Source organism: Culex quinquefasciatus, chromosome 2 (assembly GCF_015732765.1).
Source record: "Culex quinquefasciatus strain JHB chromosome 2, VPISU_Cqui_1.0_pri_paternal, whole genome shotgun sequence".
NCBI classification, from domain to species: domain Eukaryota; kingdom Metazoa; phylum Arthropoda; class Insecta; order Diptera; family Culicidae; genus Culex; species Culex quinquefasciatus.
This window is the reverse complement of record NC_051862.1, coordinates 205,464,626-205,486,295: the sequence shown is the minus strand read 5'-3', so window position 1 is coordinate 205,486,295 and position 21,670 is coordinate 205,464,626. Positions and strand designations below refer to the sequence as shown.

The 21,670-nt window shown below is 25.3% G+C and overlaps 1 protein-coding gene and 1 pseudogene across 1 annotated transcript; both read right to left on the bottom strand.

Moving 5' to 3' along the window:
• Positions 1 to 20: 20 nt before the first annotated feature.
• On the bottom strand, positions 21 to 1,902 carry LOC6043094 (annotated as a pseudogene).
• Positions 1,903 to 1,990: 88 nt separating this feature from the next.
• LOC6043095 (probable cytochrome P450 12a5, mitochondrial) lies at positions 1,991 to 4,096 on the bottom strand. The gene is made up of 5 exons (XM_001855553.2): positions 3,760 to 4,096; positions 3,193 to 3,556; positions 2,868 to 3,140; positions 2,409 to 2,814; positions 1,991 to 2,349 (listed from the first exon to the last, which is right to left on the bottom strand). Exons 1-5 carry the CDS (start codon positions 3,947 to 3,949, stop codon positions 2,020 to 2,022), a joined length of 1,563 nt encoding a protein of 520 aa, XP_001855599.1. The 5' UTR covers positions 3,950 to 4,096; the 3' UTR covers positions 1,991 to 2,019.
• Positions 4,097 to 21,670: the final 17,574 nt, after the last annotated feature.

Genomic DNA, 21,670 nt, shown 5'->3' with positions numbered 1-21,670 from the left:
AGCTGTTCACTCTCACAGTGTAATATTCAGTAAGAGTTCATCAGAATTTATTCATCCACCTCGACCATTTCAAATCTCAACTCATTCTCCGGAATATTAACCAGCGAGCTGACCAGCTTCAACTCTTCGTAGTTCCACCGGTACTCAAACCGTCGCGTAATCCTCGCCACCAGCAGCTCCATCTCCAGGTTGGCCATCCGAAGACCGATGCAGGCCCGCGGGCCAAACCCGAAAGGTAGAAACAGAAACGGATGCGTTTGCTTCGCGCTGGGACAGCCCGTCGATTCCGGCTCGTCTTTGAGCCAGCGTTCCGGCAGGAACTCGCCCCCGCGTGGAAAGTGCTTGTCCTCGTGGTACATGATGATCGACGCTAGGGCGACGTCGGTCTATTTTGAAAAAAGATCTTGAAGGTATAACCTATAGTCTAGACGGACTCAAACTTACACCCTTGGGCACTTGGTAGCCCTGAAGAACAAGATCCTTTCCAGCGGCACGGATATTACCAGCGATTGGAGAGTACAGTCGAAGTCCCTCTTTTATGCAAGCTCGAAGGTACGGTAGATTACGCATGTTCTGCGGAGTCAACGGAGAGTCCTGCTTCGGCAGGATGGTTCGAAGCTCGTCGCGAAGCTTGGCCTGTTTGTCCGGGTTCTTCGCCAGGCAGTACAGAATGCTGGTGGTAGCGGAAGTGGTCTGTAATTTCAACTGTCAAATATGAGGTTCAACGTACTCCAGATCACAAGTACCGTATCAACCCCAGCCATGAGCATGTCGAAAGCCATCACAACCGCTACGTGACGATCAACCTTCAACAGCTTCTCGAGTACGCTCTGACTGTTACTTGACTGCGTGGGATTGTTCTCCATTCGAATGATCGCTTCATCTACCTTGGACATAACGATTCTGAGAGATTAGAGGAGGGTTAGGTTCATGATAGGTATTGATGAACGCTCGACTGACCTCGTCAGTTCATCAAGTAAAGCCATTAACTTATTGAATGTTGACGTTTTGTAGAACTTCCATATTGAAGGTAGAACATCCAGCTTCCAGGTTAGCTGGAATACTTCCCGAATATACTGCAAAAATAATCAGTTTCAAAAGGGAAATTTCAAGTAATGTCTTTCAGACCTTGATGATATCACGAGAATCGTTTGACAACTCTTTCTCAAGACACCCGAACCGGGTATCCAATGCCAACACTCCAATCGTCTCCAGTGCCCAACGGTTCAACCAGTGATGAAAGTCACCCGGCATCTCGTTCTTCTCGTCGCGAAGGTTATGGATAACTTCCATAAACTCCCGCGCAACTTCGTCCAGCTTGTCCACGTACAGCCGGATCGTCTTCGGCTGCATCATTACCGGATTCACGATCGTCCGGAAGCGTTGCCAGCTTTCCCCCCTGCTCGTTTACCAGCCCTCCCATTCCCTTGAACACATCCGGCCGAACCTTGTTCCGATAGTACACAAAAGTGTCCATCCCCCCTCCGATTCGGCCACTGTCCCTCGGTCCGGAACAGCTTCTCGTAATCATCCGGACTGAAGCTCATCAGCGTGTCCTTGCGTCCGAGCACTCCCGGAACACGTACCAAATCACCGTAGCTATCCCGCATGATCCGATGCATGTCCATGATTGAGAGATCCTTGGTTTGACCTTGGAACAGAATCCCGCTCAGCATCATCGTGACACTTGGCCCCGGGATCTTGTTGTACGGCATAGCCGAAGCCCAAGCTGGATCCACTGCATCACCCGGAGTCAGCTTCGTTGAAAGATTTCGAAGCGCTACAGAGTAGCTTGATGTTCGACCTCTAATTATACGTAGCATTGCTTCCAGTTCTCGACAATCACTGAGTGCATCTGCTCTGAGACGATTGAAAATTGCAGTAATTCAACACGTTACTACGTTGTAGTTGTTCATGAATCAGAAGGTTCATTTCTGAGAGCATGAGTGTGAGTATAGGGAAATCTTCAACAACTCGATTAGGCGATGACTTGCAACAAGATAACGTTTATTTCCAACCCTAACTATCGACCTCCACCATCTCGAACCGCAGCTCGTTCGACGGAATGTTCACCAGTGCCGTCAGAATCTTCAGCTCGTCATAGTTCCAGCGGTACTCGAATTGGCGTGTAACCCGCGCCACGACCATCTCCATCTCCATCATGGCCAGCCGCCGCCCGATGCAGGTCCGTGGCCCGAAACCGAACGGCAGGAACAGAAACGGATGCGCGTCCTTTCCGCTGGGACAACCGGAAGTTTCCTTGAGCCAGCGCTCTGGCAGGAATTCCGACCCGCGGGCGAAGTGCTGATCTTCGGTGTACATGATGACGGAGGCCATGGCTACGTCAGTCTGTGTGTTAAAGCATTCCTTGATATCTTGAACTAGTTTGGAGGACAAACTTGGCTTACCCCCTTGGGAATCTGATATCCCTGAAGAACCAGATCCTTTCCAGCTGCACGGATGTTCCCGGCCGTTGGCGGATACATTCGCAGAGATTCCTTGATGCAAGCTCGAAGATACGGAAGGTTCCGCATGTTATCCGGCGTCAACGGGGAGTCTTTGTTCGGCAAGACTGTGCGAAGTTCTTCCCGAAGTTTGGCCTGCTTGTCCGGATTTTTGGCCAAGCAGTACAGGATTCCGATGGTTCCGGAAGCGGTGGTATCCACTCCGGCTAGCAGCATATCCAGTGCCATTACGACCGCAACGTGGCGATCAACTTTGAGGAGTTTCTCCAAAACACTCTGGTTGTCGCTGGACGCTGAGGGATTCTTCTCCATCCGGACTATGGCTTCGTCCACCTTGGACATGATGATTCTGTGAAAAGTGGAGATGATCGTGTTGTTTTATAGCTGCATCTTTACTCCTACCTGGTTAGTTCATCCAGAACGTTCATCAGTCGCTTAAACGCTGGAGTCTTGTAGTACTTCCAGACTGATGGCAACACGTCCAGCTGATAGGTCAGCTCGAACACCTCTCGTACGTACTTGATCATATCGCTGGAATCTTGGGATATATCCTTCTCCAAAACCCCAAACCTCGTGTCCAAAGCCAGCACTCCGATCATCTCAAGAGCCCAACGGTTCAACCACTGGTTGAAATCACCTGGCAGTTCGTTCTTGTCATCACGCAAGTTACGAATTCTAAAAGACATTTCATGAGATATGCTGTACTATCACCAACCAACCTTCTTACATTCCCATGAAATCCCTGGAAACCTCATCCAGCTTGTCCACGTACAGCCGAACCGTCTTCGGCTGCAACATCACCGGGTTCACGATCGTCCGGAAGTGATGCCAGTTTTCCCCCTGCTCGTTCACCAGCCCTCCCATCCCCTTGAACACATCCGGCCGAACCTCGTTCCTGTAGTGCATAAAGGTGTCCAGCCCCCTTCGATTCGGCCACGGCCCCTCGCTCCGGAACAGCTTCTGGTAGTCATCCGGACTGTAACTTACCACCGTATCCTTCCGTCCGAAAGCCCCCGGAAAGATCACCAAGTTTCCGTAGTCCGCGCGAAAACGCCGATGAAGCTCCATAATGTTGACATCGTAGTAGCGACCTGCAAGATCATCAATCAACGATGAACTTTCGTACGTTTACTTCATTCATTCATTCCTCATCCACACAGCTGATCTTCACCGGCACGTCGTATACGATCAAGGTCACACGCAGTCGCACAGCGGCTCAAGCTACTTCGGTAGTAGTGGTGAGATTTTGCCCCAAGACCTGTTTATTACCCCGAAAAAATGAAGACCATCTCACCTCCGGGTGCGAATCCCCTGAGCATCTTCAGCACTCCAGGCTGTGGGATCTTCTCGTACGGCAGGGCGTTGGCCCACTCCGGATCGACATCGGATGCCGGCTGCGCCTGGACGCTACGCCAACGAACGGCAGCCGGTCCAGCGAACGCCACAGAACAACCGGGCTTGTACGCAACTAAACTTCGCAACATTTCGGACAAATGTAGGTCAACAACCGCAGATATCACACCTCACTCAACTGAAAACGATGAGAGAACTGGAACTGAACGACTGCGCAAAATAAGCTTCCAGAGTGGTGAAGACGTCGCGACGCCAACGCAGACTGACCGACGCGATAATTATACATGTTCAAGAGTGTCTTCGGTACCCGGAGTCATGGTTGCGAACATGTGTTGGATAATTGCTTCATTCATCCGCGGGCGCGAGCGCGCGATAGAGCGAAGTTTGTGTGTATGTGTGCATGAAAGTGAACTTGGCGCCGCGATCAACGTTTGGATGTGGTTTGACCTTGGAATCAGCTGAAATTGTGGGATTGAAGTGATGTTTGTGTCGCGCGGGTTTCGTTTCACAAGTGTTCACCAACATAGCGTCAGCGTTATGAATGAGTCACGGGTGGTATTTGATATGGATGAATAACTCAGTGAAATTGTATACTTTATGTTTCTTTTGAAATGTTGGATTGAGTTTAAAGCACAAAACCAAATGTTGGAGCTTTCATTATGTTGAATTGTTTTAAATTCGTTTCAATTCTTTTTAATTATTTTAAATTCTTTAAAATTCTTTTGAATTCTTTTAAATTCTTTTAAATTCTTCTAAATTCTATTTTTTTTTAATTCTTTTAAATTCTTTTAAATTCTTTTAAATTCTTTAAAATTCATTTAAATTCATTTTCATTCTTTTAAATTCTTTTAAATTCATTTAAATTCTTTTAAATTCTTTGAAATTCTTTAAAATTCTTTTAAATTCTTTTAAATTCTTTTAAATTCTTTAAGATTCTTTTTAATTCCTTTAAATTCTTCTAAATTTTTGTGAATACTTTGCAATTCTTTTAAATTCTTTTTTTTATTTTTTTTTTATTTTTTTTTTATTTTTTTTATGCTTCAAATTTTTCAAATAATTTTCAATCAGTAAAATTTATTTTTGCAAAAAGCTTCAAAATTTATTTGTTTTTTTTTAATATTTTTTTATTCTTTTAAATTCTTTTGAATTCTGTTAAACTAAGGCCGATGCAAATATTTTTAAAAGTTTTTGTCCATCGGCTCTGGCCGGAGTCGAGGGGGGGGGGGGTGCAAAAAAATAAAAAAAAATATAAATATTAAAATAACATGCCATAGTTTCAACATTTGCATGGAAAAAGTGTTTTAAAATGTATTTTACACTAGTTCAATTGTTTTGCAATAAAAGTTTTCAAAAAATGTAAAATTTGACGAAAACAAAAATTTTAGCGAAAAAAAACTTTAGCGATAGTAGACATCGAAAATTTGAAATTTGTTTAAACATGTTTAAAATTGCTAACAATTTTAATTTTTTGTAAAATTGTTTAAAATTATTTAAAATTGTTTAAAATTACTTAAATTGTTTAAAATTGATCAAAATTGTTTAAAATTGTTTAAAATTGTTTAAAATTGTTTAAAATTGTTTAAAATTGTTTAAAATTGTTTAAAATTGTTTAAAATTGTTTAAAATTGTTTAAAATTGTTTAAAATTGTTTAAAATTGTTTAAAATTGTTTAAAATTGTTCAAAATTGTTTAAAATTGTTTAAATTGTTTAAAATTGTTTAAAATTGTTTAAAATTGTTTAAAATTGTTTAAAATTGTTTAAAATTGTTTAAAATTGTTAAAAATTGTTTAAAATTGTTTAAAATTGTTTCAAATTGTTTAAAATTGTTTAAAATTGTTTAAAATTGTATAATATTGTTTAAAATTGTTTAAAATTGTTTAAAATTGTTTAAAATTGTTTAAAATTGTTTAAAATTGTTTAAAATTGTTTAAAATTGTTGAAAATTGTTTAAGATTGTTCAAAATTGTTTAAAATTGTTTAAAATTGTTTAAAATTGTTTAAAATTGTTTAAAATTGTTTAAAATTGTTTAAAATTGTTTAAATTTTTTTAAATTTTTTTAAAATTGTTTAAAATTGTTTAAAAGTGTTTAAAATTGTTTAAAATTGGTTAAAATTGTTTAAAATTGTTTAAAATTGTTTAAAATTGTTTAAAATTGTTTAAAATTGTTTAAAATTTTTTACAATTGTTTAAAATTGTTTAAAATTGTTTAAAATTGTTTAAAATTGTTTAAAATTGTTTAAAATTGTTTAAAATTGTTTAAAATTGTTTAAAATTGTTTAAAAATTGTTGAAATTAATTAAAATTGTTTAAAATTGTTTAAAATTGTTTAAAATTGTTTAAAATTGTTTAAAATTGTTTAAAATTGTTTAAAATTGTTTAAAATTGTTTAAAATTGTTTAAAATTGTTTAAAATTGTTTAAAATTGTTTAAAATTGGTTTAAATTGTTTGAAATTGTTTAAAATTGTTCAAAATTGGTTTAAATTGTTTGAAATTGATAAAAATTGTTTAAAATTGTTTAAAATTCTTTAAAATTGTTTAAAATTGATTAAAATTGTTTAAAATTGTTTAAAATTGTTTAAAATTGTTCAAAATTGTTTGAAATTGTTTAATATTGTTTAAAATTGTTTAAAATTGTTTAAAATTGTTCAAAATTGTTTGAAATTGTTTGAAATTGATTAAAATTGTTTAAAATTGTTTAAAATTGTTTAAAATTGTTTCAAATTGATTAAAATTAATTAAAATTGTTCAAAATTGTTTAAAATTGTTTAAAATTGTTTAAAATTGTTTAAAATTGTTTAAAATTGTTTAAAATTGTTTAAAATTGTTTAAAATTGTTCAAAATTGTTTAAAATTGTTTAAAATTGTTTAAAATTGTTTAAAATTGTTTAAAATTGTTTAAAATTGTTTAAAATTGTTTAAAATTGTTTAAAATTGTTTAAAATTGTTTAAAATTGTTTAAAATTGTTTAAAATTGTTTAAAATTGTTTAAAATTGTTTAAAATTGTTTAAAATTGTTTAAAATTGTTTAAAATTGTTTAAAATTGTTTAAAATTGTTTAAAATTGTTTAAAAATTGTTTAAAATTGTTTAAAATTGTTTAAAATTGTTTAAAATTGTTTAAAATTGTTTAAAATTGTTTAAAATTGTTTAAAAATTGTTGAAATTAATTAAAATTGTTTAAAATTGTTTAAAATTGTTTAAAATTGTTTAAAATTGTTTAAAATTGTTTAAAATTGTTTAAAATTGTTTAAAATTCTTCAAAATTGTTTGAAATTGTTTGAAATTGATTAAAATTGTTCAAATTTTTTTAAATTTTTTTAAAATTGTTTAAAATTGTTTAAAATTGATTAAAATTGTTTAAAATTGTTTAAAATTGTTTAAAATTGTTTAAAATTGTTTAAAATTGATTAAAATTGTTTAAAATTGTTTAAATTGTTTAAAATTGTTCAAAATTGTTTAAAATTGTTTAAAATTGTTTAAAATTGTTTAAAATTATTTAAAATTGTTTAATATTGTTTAAAATTGTTTAAAATTGTTTTAAATTGTTAAAAATTGTTTAAAATTGTTTAAAATTGTTTAAAATTGTTCAAAATTGTTAAAAATTGTTTAAAATTTTTTACAATTGTTTAAAATTGTTTAAAATTGTTTAAAATTGTTTAAAATTGTTTAAAATTGTTTTAATTTTAAATTCTTTTAAATTATTTTAAATTATTTTAAATTCAATTAAATTCTTTTAAATTCTCTTAAATTCTTTTAAATTCCATTATTTTTTTAAAATTCTTTTAAATTCTTTTAAAATCTTTTAAATTCTCTTAAATTCTTTTAAATTCCATTAATTTTTTTTAAATTCTTTTAAATTCTTTTTAATTCTTTTAAATTCTTTTAAATTCTTTTTAATTCTTTTAAATTCTTTTTAATTCTTTGAAATTTTTTTTAAATTTCTTTAATTTTTTTTAAATTTTTTTAATTTTTTTTTAAATTATTTTAAATTCTTTTAAATTTTTAAATTCTTTTAAATTCTTTAAAAAAGCAAAGCAATCCACTTTAACGACCCCCGGGTCTTTTGTGGGCTCTGATGCAAGTTTCTGCTCATTGCTAGGCGTCCGAAAGTTATGTGTGGTGAGTCACCCAAAACCTCTTTTACGCAAATGGACCGACGTTTTACTTCCCCATCCGATAGAAGGCCAGGAGGATAAGGCGGTAATCGAACCCGCGCCCCATAGCAACTTAGGGATCGGCAGCCGAAGCCGCTAACCACCGCGCCACGAGGCCCTCATTAAAATTCTTTTAATTTTTTTTAAATTCTTTTAAATTATTTTAAATTATTTAAAATTCAATTAAATTCTTTTAAATTCTCTTAAATTCTTTTAAATTCCATTATTTTTTTAAAATTCTTTTAAATTCTTTTAAAATCTTTTAAATTTTCTTAAATTCTTTTAAATTCCATTAATTTTTTTTAAATTCTTTTAAATTCTTTTTAATTCTTTTAAATTCTTTTAAATTCTATTAAATTCTTTTAAATTCTTTTAAATTCTTTTAAATTCTTTTAAATTCTTTTAAATTCTTGTGAACTCTCCTAAATTCTTTTAAATTCTTTTAAATTCTTTTAAATTCTTTTAAATTCTTTTAAATTCTTTTAAATTCTTTTACATTCTTTTAAGTTCTTTTGAATTCTTTTGAATTATTTTAAATTGTTTAAATTCGTTTAAATTCTTTTAAATTCTTTTAAAATCTTTTAAATTCTTTGAAATTCTTTAAAATTCTTTTAAATTCTTTTAAATTCTTTTAAATTCTTTAAGATTCTTTTTAATTCCTTTAAATTCTTCTAAATTTTTGTGAATACTTTTAAATTCTTTTAAATTCTTTTTTTTATTTTTTTTTATTTTTTTTTTATTTTTTTATGCTTCAAATTTTTCAAATAATTTTCAATCAGTAAAATTTATTTTTGCAAAAAGCTTCAAAATTTATTTGTTTTTTTAATATTTTTATTCTTTTAAATTCTTTTGAATTCTGTTAAACTAAGGCCGATGCAAATATTTTTAAAAGTTTTTGTCCATCGGCTCTGGCCGGAGTCGAGGGGGGGCAAAAAAATAAAAAAAAATATAAATATTAAAATAACATGCCATAGTTTCAACATTTGCATGGAAAAAGTGTTTTAAAATGTATTTTACACTAGTTCAATTGTTTTGCAATAAAAGTTTTCAAAAAATGTAAAATTTGACGAAAACAAAAATTTTAGCGAAAAAACTTTAGCGATAGTAGACATCGAAAATTTGAAATTTGTTTAAACATGTTTAAAATTGCTAACAATTTTAATTTTTTGTAAAATTGTTTAAAATTATTTAAAATTGTTTAAAATTACTTAAATTGTTTAAAATTGATCAAAATTGTTTAAAATTGTTTAAAATTGTTTAAAATTGTTTAAAATTGTTTAAAATTGTTTAAAATTGTTTAAAATTGTTTAAAATTGTTTAAAATTGTTTAAAATTGTTTAAAATTGTTTAAAATTGTTTAAAATTGTTTAAAATTGTTTAAAATTGTTTAAAATTGTTTAAAATTGTTTAAAATTGTTTAAAATTGTTTAAAATTGTTTAAATTGTTTAAAATTGTTTAAAATTGTTTAAAATTGTTTAAAATTGTTTAAAATTGTTTAAAATTGTTTAAAATTGTTAAAAATTGTTTAAAATTGTTTAAAATTGTTTCAAATTGTTTAAAATTGTTTAAAATTGTTTAAAATTGTATAATATTGTTTAAAATTGTTTAAAATTGTTTAAAATTGTTTAAAATTGTTTAAAATTGTTTAAAATTGTTTAAAATTGTTTAAAATTGTTGAAAATTGTTTAAAATTGTTCAAAATTGTTTAAAATTGTTTAAAATTGTTTAAAATTGTTTAAAATTGTTTAAAATTGTTTAAAATTGTTTAAAATTGTTTAAATTTTTTTAAATTTTTTTAAAATTGTTTAAAATTGTTTAAAAGTGTTTAAAATTGTTTAAAATTGGTTAAAATTGTTTAAAATTGTTTAAAATTGTTTAAAATTGTTTAAAATTGTTTAAAATTGTTTAAAATTGTTTAAAATTGTTTACAATTGTTTAAAATTGTTTAAAATTGTTTAAAATTGTTTAAAATTGTTTAAAATTGTTTAAAATTGTTTAAAATTGTTTAAAATTGTTTAAAATTGTTTAAAATTGTTTAAAAATTGTTGAAATTAATTAAAATTGTTTAAAATTGTTTAAAATTGTTTAAAATTGTTTAAAATTGTTTAAAATTGTTTAAAATTGTTTAAAATTGTTTAAAATTGTTTAAAATTGTTTAAAATTGTTTAAAATGGTTTAAAATTGTTTAAAATTGTTTAAAATTGTTTAAAATTGTTTAAAATTGGTTTAAATTGTTTGAAATTGTTTAAAATTGTTCAAAATTGGTTTAAATTGTTTGAAATTGATTAAAATTGTTTAAAATTGTTTAAAATTGTTTAAAATTGTTTAAAATTGATTAAAATTGTTAAAAATTGTTTAAAATTGTTTAAAATTGTTCAAAATTGTTTGAAATTGTTTAATATTGTTTAAAATTGTTTAAAATTGTTCAAAATTGTTTGAAATTGTTTGAAATTGATTAAAATTGTTTAAAATTGTTTAAAATTGTTTAAAATTGTTTCAAATTGATTAAAATTAATTAAAATTGTTCAAAATTGTTTAAAATTGTTTAAAATTGTTTAAAATTGTTTAAAATTGTTTAAAATTGTTTAAAATTGTTTAAAATTGTTTAAAATTGTTTAAAATTGTTTAAAATTGTTCAAAATTGTTTAAAATTGTTTAAAATTGTTTAAAATTGTTTAAAATTGTTTAAAATTGTTTAAAATTGTTTAAAATTGTTTAAAATTGTTTAAAATTGTTTAAAATTGTTTAAAATTGTTTAAAATTGTTTAAAATTGTTTAAAATTGTTTAAAATTGTTTAAAATTGTTTAAAATTGTTTAAAATTGTTTAAAATTGTTTAAAATTGTTTAAAATTGTTTAAAATTGTTTAAAATTGTTTAAAATTGTTTTAAATTGTTTTAAATTGTTTAAAATTGTTTAAAATTGTTTAAAATTGTTTAAAATTGTTTAAAATTGTTTAAAATTGTTTAAAATTGTTTAAAAATTGTTGAAATTAATTAAAATTGTTTAAAATTGTTTAAAATTGTTTAAAATTGTTTAAAATTATTTAAAATTGTTTAAAATTGTTTAAAATTCTTCAAAATTGTTTGAAATTGTTTGAAATTGATTAAAATTGTTCAAATTTTTTTAAATTTTTTTAAAATTGTTTAAAATTGTTTAAAATTGATTAAAATTGTTTAAAATTGTTTAAAATTGTTTAAAATTGTTTAAAATTGTTTAAAATTGTTTAAAATTGTTTAAAATTGTTTGAAATTGTTTAAAATTGTTTAAAATTGTTCAAAATTGTTTAAAATTGTTTAAAATTGTTTAAAATTGTTTAAAATTATTTAAAATTGTTTAATATTGTTTAAAATTGTTTAAAATTGTTTTAAATTGTTAAAAATTGTTTAAAATTGTTTAAAATTGTTTAAAATTGTTCAAAATTGTTTAAAATTGTTTAAAATTTTTTACAATTGTTTAAAATTGTTTAAAATTGTTTAAAATTGTTTAAAATTGTTTAAAAATGTTTAAAATTGTTTAATATTGTTTACAATTGTTTAAAATTGTTTAAAATTGTTTAAAAATTTTTTAAAATTGTTTAAAATTGTTTAAAATTGTTTAAAATTGTTTAAAATTGCTTAAAATTGTTTAAAATTGTTTAAAAATGTTTAAAATGGTTTTATATTGTTTACAATTGTTTAAAATTGTTTAAAATTGTTTAAAATTTTTTTAAAATTGTTTAAAATTGTTTAAAATTGTTTAAAATTGTTTAAAATTGTTTAAAATTGTTTAAAATTGTTTAAAATTGTTTAAAATTGTTTAAAATTGTTTAAAATTGTTAAAATTGTTTACAATTGTTTAAAATTAATCAAAATTGTTTAGAATTTTTTTAATTTGTATTAAAAATTGGTCAAAATTGTTTAAAATTGTTTAAAATTGTTTAAAATTGTTTAAAATTGTTTAAAATTGTTTAAAATTGATTAAAATTGTTTAAAATTGATTAAAATTGTTTAAAATTGTTCAAAATTGTTTAAAATTGTTTAAAATTGTTTAAAATTGTTTAAAATTGTTTAAAATTGTTTAAAATTGTTTAAAATTGTTTGAAATTGTTTAAAATTGTTTAAAATTGTTTAAAATTGTTTAAAATTGTTTAAAATTGTTTAAAATTGTTTAAAATTGTTTAAAATTGTTTAAAATTGTTTAAAATTGTTTAAAATTGTTTAAATTGTTTAAAATTGTTAAAAGATGTTTAAAATTGTTTAAAATTGTTTAAAATTGTTCAAAATTGTTAAAAATTGTTTAAAATTGTTTACAATTGTTTAAAATTGTTTAATATTGTTTAAAATTGTTTAAAATTGTTTAAAATTGTTTAAAATTGTTTAAAATTGTTTAAAATTGTTTAAAATTGTTTAAAATTGTTTAAAATTGTTTAAAATTGTTTAAAATTGTTTAAAATTGTTTAAAATTGTTTAAAATTGTTTAAAATTGTTTAAAATTGTTTAAAATTGTTTAAAATTGTTTAAAATTGTTCAAAATTGTTTAAAATTGTTTAAAATTGTTTAAAATTGTTTAAAATTGTTTAAAATTGTTTAAAATTGTTTAAAATTGTTTAAAATTGTTTAAAATTGTTTAAAATTGTTTAAAATTGTTTAAAATTGTTTAAAATTGTTTAAAATTGTTTAAAATTGTTTAAAATTGTTTAAAATTGTTTAAAATTGTTTAAAATTGTTTAAAATTGTTTAAAATTGTTTAAAATTGTTTAAAATTGTTTAAAATTGTTTAAAATTGTTTAAAATTGTTTAAAATTGTTTAAAATTGTTTAAAATTGCTTAAAATTGTTTAAAATTGTTTAAAATTGTTTAAAATTGTTTAAAATTGTTTAAAATTGTTTAAAATTGTTTAAAATTGTTTAAAATTGTTTAAAATTGTTTAAAATTGTTTAAAATTGTTTAAAATTGTTTAAATTGTTTAAAATTGTTTAAAATTGTTTAAAATTGTTTCAAATTGTTTAAAATTGTTTAAAATTGTTTAAAATTGTTTAAAATTGTTTAAAATTGTTTAAAATTGTTTAAAATTGTTTAAAATTGTTTAAAATTGTTTAAAATTGTTTAAAATTGTTTAAAATTGTTTAAAATTGTTTAAAATTGTCTAAAATTGTTTAAAATTGTTTAAAATTGTTTAAAATTGTTTAAAATTGTTTAAAATTGTTTAAAATTGTTTAAAATTGTTTAAAATTGTTTAAAATTGTTTAATATTGTTTAAAATTGTTTAAAATTGTTTAAAATTGTTTAAAATTGTTTAAAATTGTTTAAAATTGTTTAAAATTGTTTAAAATTGTTTAAAATTGTTTAAAATTGTTTAATATTGTTTAAAATTGTTTAAAATTGTTTAAAATTGTTTTAAATTGTTTTAAATTGTTTAAAATTGTTTAAAATTGTTTAAAATTGTTTAAAATTGTTTAAAATTGTTTAAAATTGTTTAAAATTGTTTAAAATTGTTTAAAATTGTTTAAAATTGTTTAAAATTGTTTAAAATTGTTTAAAATTGTATATAATTATTCAAAATTGCTTAAAATTGTTTAAAATTGTTTAAAATTGTTTAAAATTGTTTAAAATTATTTAAAATTGTTTAAAATTATTTAAAATTGTTTAAAATTGTTTAATATTGTTTAAATTTTTTTTAAATTGTTTTAAATAGTTTAAAATTGTTTAAAATTGTTTAAAATTGTTTAAAATTGTTTAAAATTGTTTAAAATTGTTTAAAATTGTTTAAAATTGTTTAAATTTTTTTTAAATTGTTTTAAATAGTTTAAAATTGTTTAAAATTCTTTAAAATTGTTTAAAATTGTTTAAAATTGTTTAAAATTGTTTAAAATTGTTTAAAATTGTTTAAAATTGTTTAAAATTGTTTAAAATTGTTTAAAATTGTTTAAAATTGTTTAAAATTGTTTAAAATTGTTTAAAATTGTTTAAAATTGTTTAAAATTGTTTAAAATTGTTTAAAATTGTTTAAAATTGTTTAAAATTGTTTAAAATTGTTTAAAATTGTTTAAAATTGTTTAAAATTGTTTAAAATTGTTTAAAATTGTTTAAAATTGTTTAAAATTGTTTAAAATTGTTTAAAATTGTTTAAAATTGTTTAAAATTGTTTAAAATTGTTTAAAATTGCTTAAAATTGTTTAAAATTGTTTAAAATTGTTTAAAATTGTTTAAAATTGTTTAAAATTGTTTAAAATTGTTTAAAATTGTTTAAAATTGTTTAAAATTGTCTAAAATTGTTTAAAATTGTTTAAAATTGTTTAAAATTGTTTAAAATTGTTTAAAATTGTCTAAAATTGTTTAAAATTGTTTAAAATTGTTTAAAATTGTTTAAAATTGTTTAAAATTGTTTAAAATTGTTTAAAATTGTTTAAAATTGTTTAAAATTGTTTAAAATTGTTTAAAATTGTTTAAAATTGTTTAAAATTGTTTAAAATTGTTTAAAATTGTTTAAAATTGTTTAAAATTGTTTAAAATTGTTTAAAATTGTTTAAAATTGTTTAAAATTGTTTAAAATTGTTTAAAATTGTTTAAAATTGTTTAAAATTGTCTAAAATTGCTTAAAATTGTTTAAAATTGTTTAAAATTGTTTAAAATTGTTTAAAATTGTTTAAAATTGTTTAAAATTGTTTAAAATTGTTTAAAATTGTTTAAAATTGTTTAAAATTGTTTAAAATTGTTTAAAATTGTTTAAAATTGTTTAAAATTGTTTAAAATTGTTTAAAATTGTTTAAAATTGTTTTAAATTGTTTTAAATTGTTTAAAATTGTTTAAAATTGTTTAAAATTGTTTAAAATTGTTTAAAATTGTTTAAAATTGTTTAAAATTGTTAAAAATTGTCTAAAATTGTTTAAAATTGTTTAAAATTGTTTAAAATTGTTTAAAATTGTTTAAAATTGTTTAAAATTGTTTAAAATTGTTTAAAATTGTTTAAAATTGTTTAAAATTGTTTAAAATTGTTTAAAATTGTTTAAAATTGTTTAAAATTGTTTAAAATTGTTTAAAATTGTTTAAAATTGTTTAAAATTGTTTAAAATTGTTTAAAATTGTTTAAAATTGTTTAAAATTGTTTAAAATTGTTTAAAATTGTTTAAAATTGTTTAAAATTGTTTAAAATTGTTTAAAATTGTTTAAAATTGTTTAAAATTGTTTAAAATTGTTTAAAATTGTTTAAAATTGTTTAAAATTGTTTAAAATTGTTTAAAATTGTTTAAAATTGTTTAAAATTGTTTAAAATTGTTTAAAATTGTTTAAATTTTTTTTAAATTGTTTTAAATAGTTTAAAATTGTTTAAAATTCTTTAAAATTGTTTAAAATTGTTTAAAATTGTTTAAAATTGTTTAAAATTGTTTAAAATTGTTTAAAATTGTTTAAAATTGTTTAAAATTGTTTAAAATTGTTTAAAATTGTTTAAAATTGTTTAAAATTGTTTAAAATTGTTTAAAATTGTTTAAAATTGTTTAAAATTGTTTAAAATTGTTTAAAATTGTTTAAAATTGTTTAAAATTGTTTAAAATTGTTTAAAATTGTTTAAAATTGTTTAAAATTGTTTAAAATTGTTTAAAATTGTTTAAAATTGTTTAAAATTGTTTAAAATTGTTTAAAATTGTTTAAAATTGTTTAAAATTGTTTAAAATTGTTTAAAATTGTTTAAAATTGTTTAAAATTGCTTAAAATTGTTTAAAATTGTTTAAAATTGTTTAAAATTGTTTAAAATTGTTTAAAATTGTTTAAAATTGTTTAAAATTGTTTAAAATTGTTTAAAATTGTTTAAAATTGTTTAAAATTGTTTAAAATTGTTTAAAATTGTTTAAAATTGTTTAAATTGTTTAAAATTGTTTAAAATTGTTTAAAATTGTTTCAAATTGTTTAAAATTGTTTAAAATTGTTTAAAATTGTTTAAAATTGTTTAAAATTGTTTAAAATTGTTTAAAATTGTTTAAAATTGTTTAAAATTGTTTAAAATTGTTTAAAATTGTTTAAAATTGTTTAAAATTGTTTAAAATTGTTTAAAATTGTTTAAAATTGTCTAAAATTGTTTAAAATTGTTTAAAATTGTTTAAAATTGTTTAAAATTGTTTAAAATTGTTTAAAATTGTTTAAAATTGTTTAAAATTGTTTAAAATTGTTTAAAATTGTTTAAAATTGTTTAAAATTGTTTAAAATTGTTTAAAATTGTTTAAAATTGTTTAAAATTGTTTAAAATTGTTTAAAATTGTTTAAAATTGTTTAAAATTGTTTAAAATTGTTTAAAATTGTTTAAAATTGTTTAAAATTGTCTAAAATTGCTTAAAATTGTTTAAAATTGTTTAAAATTGTTTAAAATTGTTTAAAATTGTTTAAAATTGTTTAAAATTGTTTAAAATTGTTTAAAATTGTTTAAAATTGTTTAAAATTGTTTAAAATTGTTTAAAATTGTTTAAAATTGTTTAAAATTGTTTAAAATTGTTTAAAATTGTTTAAAATTGTTTAAAATTGTTTAAAATTGTTTAAAATTGTTTTAAATTGTTTTAAATTGTTTAAAATTGTTTAAAATTGTTTAAAATTGTTTAAAATTGTTTAAAATTGTTTAAAATTGTTTAAAATTGTTAAAAATTGTCTAAAATTGTTTAAAATTGTTTAAAATTGTTTAAAATTGTTTAAAATTGTTTAAAATTGTTTAAAATTGTTTAAAATTGTTTAAAATTGTTTAAAATTGTTTAAAATTGTTTAAAATTGTTTAAAATTGTTTAAAATTGTTTAAAATTGTTTAAAATTGTTTAAAATTGTTTAAAATTGTTTAAAATTGTTTAAAATTGTTTAAAATTGTTTAAAATTGTTTAAAATTGTTTAAAATTGTTTAAAATTGTTTAAAATTGTTTAAAATTGTTTAAAATTGTTTAAAATTGTTTAAAATTGTTTAAAATTGTTTAAAATTGTTTAAAATTGTTTAAAATTGTTTAAAATTGTTTTAAATTGTTTTAAATTGTTTAAAATTGTTTAAAATTGTTTAAAATTGTTTAAAATTGTTTAAAATTGTTTAAAATTGTTTAAAATTGTTAAAAATTGTCTAAAATTGTTTAAAATTGTTTAAAATTGTTTAAAATTGTTTAAAATTGTTTAAAATTGTTTAAAATTGTTTAAAATTGTTTAAAATTGTTTAAAATTGTTTAAAATTGTTTAAAATTGTTTAAAATTGTTTAAAATTGTTTAAAATTGTTTAAAATTGTTTAAAATTGTTTAAAATTGTTTAAAATTGTTTAAAATTGTTTAAAATTGTTTAAAATTGTTTAAAATTGTTTAAAATTGTTTAAAATTGTTTAAAATTGTTTAAAATTGTTTAAAATTGTTTAAAATTGTTTAAAATTGTTTAAAATTGTTTAAAATTGTTTAAAATTGTTTAAAATTGTTTAAAATTGTTTAAAATTGTTTAAAATTGATTAAAATTGTTTAAAATTGTTCAAAATTGTTTAAAATTGTTTAAAATTGTTTAAAATTGTTCAAAGTTGTTCAAAATTGTTCAAAATTGTTTAAAATTGTTAAAAATTGTTTAAAATTGTTTAAAATTGTTTAAAATTGTTTAAAATTGTTTCAAATTGTTTCAAATTGTTTAAACTGTTCAAAATTGTTTAAAATTGTTCGACATTGTTCGAGAGCCTGAGTAGCAGCTGATGTTTTATCAAATCTGCGTTACAGTCAAAAAAATAGTGGACTCCACAGATCTGCTCCAAACAGTTAATTCTCAATGTCCATTTATGGTAGACTCCCTAGAGCAAACTGCCATATCCCAAAGGTCCAGACAACCTATCTGCATGATGCTTCTTTATTACTGCCCCGTCCAGAACCACACACTTTGCTTTATATTAAAATATTATGTGCAACATGCCGGATAATGTTGTTATTATTGGCCATTTTTCCTCCGCAGCCCAGAGCCACGCCAACCAACCCACAGGGGAGATATCAATATCTTTCCCCTTTCCGAAGCTCTGGTCGGCATGAATACAAACGCAAATTGAAGATAATGACGTTACTTAATGCGAATGCGGGCACGAAATTCGGACAGATTGTGGCCTTTGACAGCCGGCTGCTGCTGCTGCTGCTGCTCAGGATGCACTTTTTGTTCCCCTGCTTCGAACTGAAAACCTCAGACAAATATTTACGTAACTTTTGAACAAACGAACAATACCCAGCTCAATTAGTTCATAAAACTGGGCAAAAAGTTAATCCTCGGGGGCTCTTCCACGAAGGATCGACTTGGCTCGCAAGATTCGGTGGCACGACAGGACACGTGTTCAACGGTAGACATGAAGGGCCTCTCTCTCGTGTCAACGATTTGTTGTGTTTGCCTCCGGATTCGAACCCAGACTCTCCAAGGGGCCAGCTTGTGGTTACCGAAGAAGCTGTTTGTTTCTGTTCTGTTGTTGCTGCTACATCCTTTGATAAACGGTTCGGAGAGCTTAGCCATCAACACGGAAAGGTGTTTTGCGTCGTCTTTTGAAAAAGTTTAGAAAAGAAAAGTCGTGTCGTCCTTCATTACATCAGCCGGAGATGCTCTCCATTGTGGTTCGTGGCCAGAAAGGGCAGATGTTTTGGACCAGTTTAGAGGGTAATTTAGATGGAAATTGACTTTAGCGCGTCAGGGGATGTTTACCAACATTTTCGACCGTCACAAATTTCGATACAATACGAGGCGGACAGCTGCTGAAGGCAGACCACACAGAAAAGGAACGTTTTTACTATCAATTTTGATCAACTAATTTGAATTCAAACCAGAAAACATTATAGGAAGAGCCATTTTTTATTGTACCGTAATCTGGGGTGAATCGGAACTACAGTCTGAATAGGGACAGAGTTTTTAGAGCACTTAAAGCTTTTAAATTTGAAAACGGATGTACACATTTTGTTGGCCTGAGTCTGTTCTACCCGAAACCAACTAGAAAAATCAAAATATTGTGCTCCAACATCGTTAAAACTGCTGTCCCAATTCGCCCAATGTGTCCCGATTGACCCCAGTTTACGATATTGTTAGTTTTTCCTTGTTCCAGAGGTCATTTTTAACCACTTTTAATGAACTTTAATTTTTTGAATTATGTTTGTTTTTTGAAGTTTAAAAATAAGAGAAACCAATCTAGAAGTGGGTAAATACGGACAGTCCATACAATATCAATTTAAATAAACCTTTACTTCAGACAGAAACAACCGAAAGAGATCGTTCTTATTACATTTAATATGTTGTTCTCCCTTCCGGGCACTCTGCCATGTTCACTCAATAAATTACAAATCTTCCCACTTATTACAACACCAAAGTGACAAAAAAGCAATCTTCAACACATGTTTTCACACAACCGCCAAGACAATGCTCTACCCTATAGCCACCTAGATCTTCTCCGGAGTTCATATAGTTGCCCAAGATTGCCATTTTTGCCAGCCAGTTAGTCCAAGCTGTTGAAACAATAAACCTACCATCATTGCAGTGGCCACACCCGCCTCGAGCCTTGCAGAAAAAAAGGGCGGGAAAATTCCGCATGTCCGTCCGGGACACACGTCCCTGGCGCTGGCAAGAACTTACTTTATTGGTTCCAGTTCCAGCGCAAAATTGGACCCTTTGCAGCCAGTTTTATGCTTTGCATCGACGTTATTTATGAATTTTGGCCTCGGGGAAAGTTCTTGGCTTGAACGGGGGAAGACCACTTTGTTGTGGTTTTAGTTCTGCATGCACTTTTTTTTTATTTTTGCTCGTTACAAAATTAGTAGTTTCCTTGGAGGATAGATATTTCACACACATGGCGTCGATAGCCGGAGGGTTGCGTTCGTTTCAGAAGTGATGGTAGACTTTTAGCACGTGAATGTGCAAATATTCGTGGAACTTCAAAAAAATGTTTTTATTTTTATTTAATAACCCTGTTTCACATAAGTTCCTAGCAAACCGTGAATTGACCCATTTTACTCGAGTTCCTTGGAACAAGTTCCAGGTCAAAAAAATCTACACCTGTCAAACTGCCACCGAATCTAACGAAACTAGTTTTCCGAAATTGAATCACGACTTGGGCACAAGCCTTTCGAAAATAGAATAAAAACAGCAAAATACCGAAACCCGTTTGACTTTGGCGTGGCGCTCCTCTTCCGAACCTCTGCCCTATGGGGTAAAATTTTCCGCGAAACATTTCAATTCCTGGAGGTGTGAATTGTAGACACAACTTTGCAGCGGGAATTGAATCACGACCGAGGGTAACAACCTGCAGACAGGTGCAGGCCCTCACCCGGCACCTCACGGGTTGTTCCGAAGATGTTTCAATCGATAAAATGTATTTTATAATAGTTTGGAAAAGTGAGCTGTTTAGTTTTAAAATATGTTCGTGATTGGGCTTTCACGCTCACACTTTTGTGATGGCAGCTCAGCCATGTTTTCCACGAATCGGATGAAGGAAATTTCCTGACGGCGCACACGAAAATGCCAAACAAAGCTGAGCTGAGGAAAAAGTGAAATGTAATTATATTTAGTTTTTAACCTGACTGGCAGGCTTCGCGGAAAATAGAGAAATAAACCAATTTGTGTACACAGTCGGGAACGTTGCTGTGGGGTTGGGTCCTGAACAAGCAGGCCGGCTCACTTTATTATTAGATCCATAATTTAATTTCATGTTTCACTTTCAAAACACGGACAGCCAATCATTTATCATAGAAACTTAATTTCAAGCAGACCTTCGCCGCGGCGTGGCTAGACAGGCTGTTATTAGTAAAGTCTAGGAAAGGAGCAAACGAAAAAGAAAAAGGTACAAATCTATATGGAACCTTTTTTGTTTTGAACAGGGCACACCTTTTTGAGGGTTGATATACGTGTTTTGACGGGAAGGGTCCATATTATTTTGACTGCCAGCGGACGCCATGATGGTACAAAACGTTGAAAAGAATATTTTTATAATGTAACATTAAAAATACACTCTGAACGAGCATTTTTTATTTGGTTGAAATCTCAAAACAATAATGCTAAATGGACTCAGTTTGTCCAATCAAATCTTAAAGCAATGGTGGCAGCTGTCCAGACAAAATGCAGATTTTCAAATTTTAAAATTAGTTTTAATGAAAAGAGCACAAAATTTCACAATGGTTTTAATTGTTTCCGAGATATTGGGAATTGAAAAATTAGGGCTAATTAGTAACACTCAGAAAAACTCCCTTTTCACAGAACCAGCAACCACTTTTGAACTTTTTTTCTAATAATCTCTTTTAAATTGCCTTTTACTGGAAATTGATGCAATTTAATATCATTTCCATGCCACAATAAATTTGCATCATTGAATCATTTTTGAAATTTTGTTGGACAGCAGCATTTAAGATAATATTCAAAAACAAAAAAAAATCTAAAATCATTTGTTCATTACCAGAATTTGCACCATCCTGAATTCTAGCACAAAATATATAATTAGGCCGTTGCAAATATTTTTTGAAGTTTATGTCCCTCGATTCGACCAAAGTAAAAAAGTATGAAAATTTAAATTACGAGCCATGGTTTCAACGTTTAAATGAAAAAATTGCTTTAAAATGCATTATACACCTGTCCAGTTGTTTTGCCATCATTAGTTTCCAAAAATTCTAAGTATTGACAAAAAAAAATTTGCGACATAAACTTTGAAAAATATTGCAACGGCCTTATTTTCTCAAATAAATCGTAAAGCGATGAATAAAAATATTACATCAGA

Bases quoted from the DNA above. Each gene is read 5' to 3' on its own strand.
- LOC6043095 (XM_001855553.2), bottom strand. From the start codon at position 3,949: ATGTTGCGAAGTTTAGTTGCGTACAAGCCCGGTTGTTCTGTGGCGTTC. The intron at 3,141-3,192 runs GTAAGAAGGTTG...AATGTCTTTTAG, and splicing joins TCCAGGGATTTCATGGGAAT to AATTCGTAACTTGCGTGATG. The intron at 2,350-2,408 runs GTAAGCCAAGTT...TTTAACACACAG, and splicing joins GATATCAGATTCCCAAGGGG to ACTGACGTAGCCATGGCCTC.